Genomic DNA, 1,621 nt, shown 5'->3' on the forward strand with positions numbered 1-1,621 from the left:
GGGGGGTTGGGCGTAAAGGGTTTAGATGGAAGTCCTGCTCTAATTTTTAACTCTCTCATCTTTCTTTTTCTCTCTGCTTCTGCTCTGGCACCTCCACCTTCTCTCCCTTCCATTACCTTCATGTCCTTTCTTTCCCTTCCCTTACATCTTTCTTTATGTCCCGCCCCTTCCATTATTTCATTCCTCTTTCTATTCTTTCCCTTCCCTTTCTTAACTTATTTTCTCTTTATATTCCTTCTCTTCCTGACTTCAATTTCTATCCTTTTACTTTTTCTTCTTTTTCTTTTCTTATTTGACCTCCAATGTCTTCCCTTCTCTGTCTTTATTTTCCTTCCCTTCATTTCCTTCCTCTTCCTTCTCTTCCCTTCATTCAGTTGCTCTCTATAAGGATCCGTCTGTTCACGATGTCCTCAAAATGTCGCCAAAGAGACGCCTGAGTGCGAAGCCCAGCACGCGGGTGAGGGGAGCGCGGTGAAGGACAAGGAACGGGACAAACGTAGACAAATCTTTTGGGACTATCAGCAATATGGATACTGGGACGGAGGGTGGGGGAGGGGACATGGATCTCTATAATATCTCTATGGATACTTCTGGGAATTTATACAAAATAAACTTTGAATATCAGGAAAGGGAAACGTGCGACATCTACAACGGCAATAATATCCTAATACCTCCCGGACCGGTACACGGAGCTGACACTTCATTCCTCCCGGACCGGTACACGGAGCTGACACTTCATTCCTCCCGGACCGGTACACGGAGCTGACACTTCATTCCTCCCAGGTAGGTACACAGAGCTGACACTTCATTCCTCCCGGACCGGTACACAGAGCTGACACTTCATACCTCCCGGACTGGAACACGGAGCTAACACTTCATACCTCCCGGACCGGTACACGGAGCTGACACTTTATACCTCCCGGACCGGAACACGGAGCTGACACTTCATACCTCCCGGACCGGTACACAGAGCTGACACTTCATACCTCCCGGACCGGTACACGGAGCTGACACTTCATTCCTCCCGGACCGGTACACGGAGCTGACACTTCATTCCTCCCAGGTAGGTACACAGAGCTGACACTTCATTCCTCCCGGACCGGTACACAGAGCTGACACTTCATACCTCCCGGACTGGAACACGGAGCTAACACTTCATACCTCCCGGACCGGTACACGGAGCTGACACTTTATACCTCCCGGACCGGAACACGGAGCTGACACTTCATACCTCCCGGACCGGAACACGGAGCTGACACTTCATACCTCCCGGACCGGTACACGGAGCTGACACTTCATACCTCCCGGACCGGTACACAGAGCTGACACTTCATACCTCCAGGGCTTGTACACAGAGCTGACACTTCATACCTCCCGGGCTTGTACACAGAGCTGACACTTCATACCTCGTGGTCTGAGGAACTCTCTACATCTCAGGAAGCCTCACGCTCTGTCTTGCTGCGTTCACCATTCATAGATCTGCTGTAATGTGTCTCTGCGCCTCCTCCCTGTGTAACGGTGCTGAGCGGCTTGTATAGAATCCTCTGTACAATGGCGTCTCTGTGTGTCCATGTCTATATCTTCTATGTTATCCAATGAGTGAGGCGGAATTCCTAGACTT

The 1,621-nt window shown here is 50.2% G+C and overlaps 1 protein-coding gene across 1 annotated transcript in view; it reads left to right on the forward strand.

Annotated features, from left to right (window-relative positions):
* FGF11 (fibroblast growth factor 11) overlaps positions 1-1,621 on the forward strand; it is a 37,258-nt gene that overhangs the window by 25,765 nt on the left and 9,872 nt on the right. Inside the window, exon 5 of the mRNA XM_018573842.1 lies at positions 363-496. Coding sequence (XP_018429344.1) covers positions 363-475 — 113 coding nt within the window. The 3' untranslated portion in view covers positions 476-496. The remainder of the gene's footprint in view (positions 1-362; positions 497-1,621) is intronic.

This window comes from Nanorana parkeri, unplaced genomic scaffold (genome assembly GCF_000935625.1).
Source record: "Nanorana parkeri isolate BGI_ZX_2015 unplaced genomic scaffold, ASM93562v1 scaffold2568, whole genome shotgun sequence".
Taxonomy (NCBI): Eukaryota; Metazoa; Chordata; class Amphibia; order Anura; family Dicroglossidae; genus Nanorana; species Nanorana parkeri.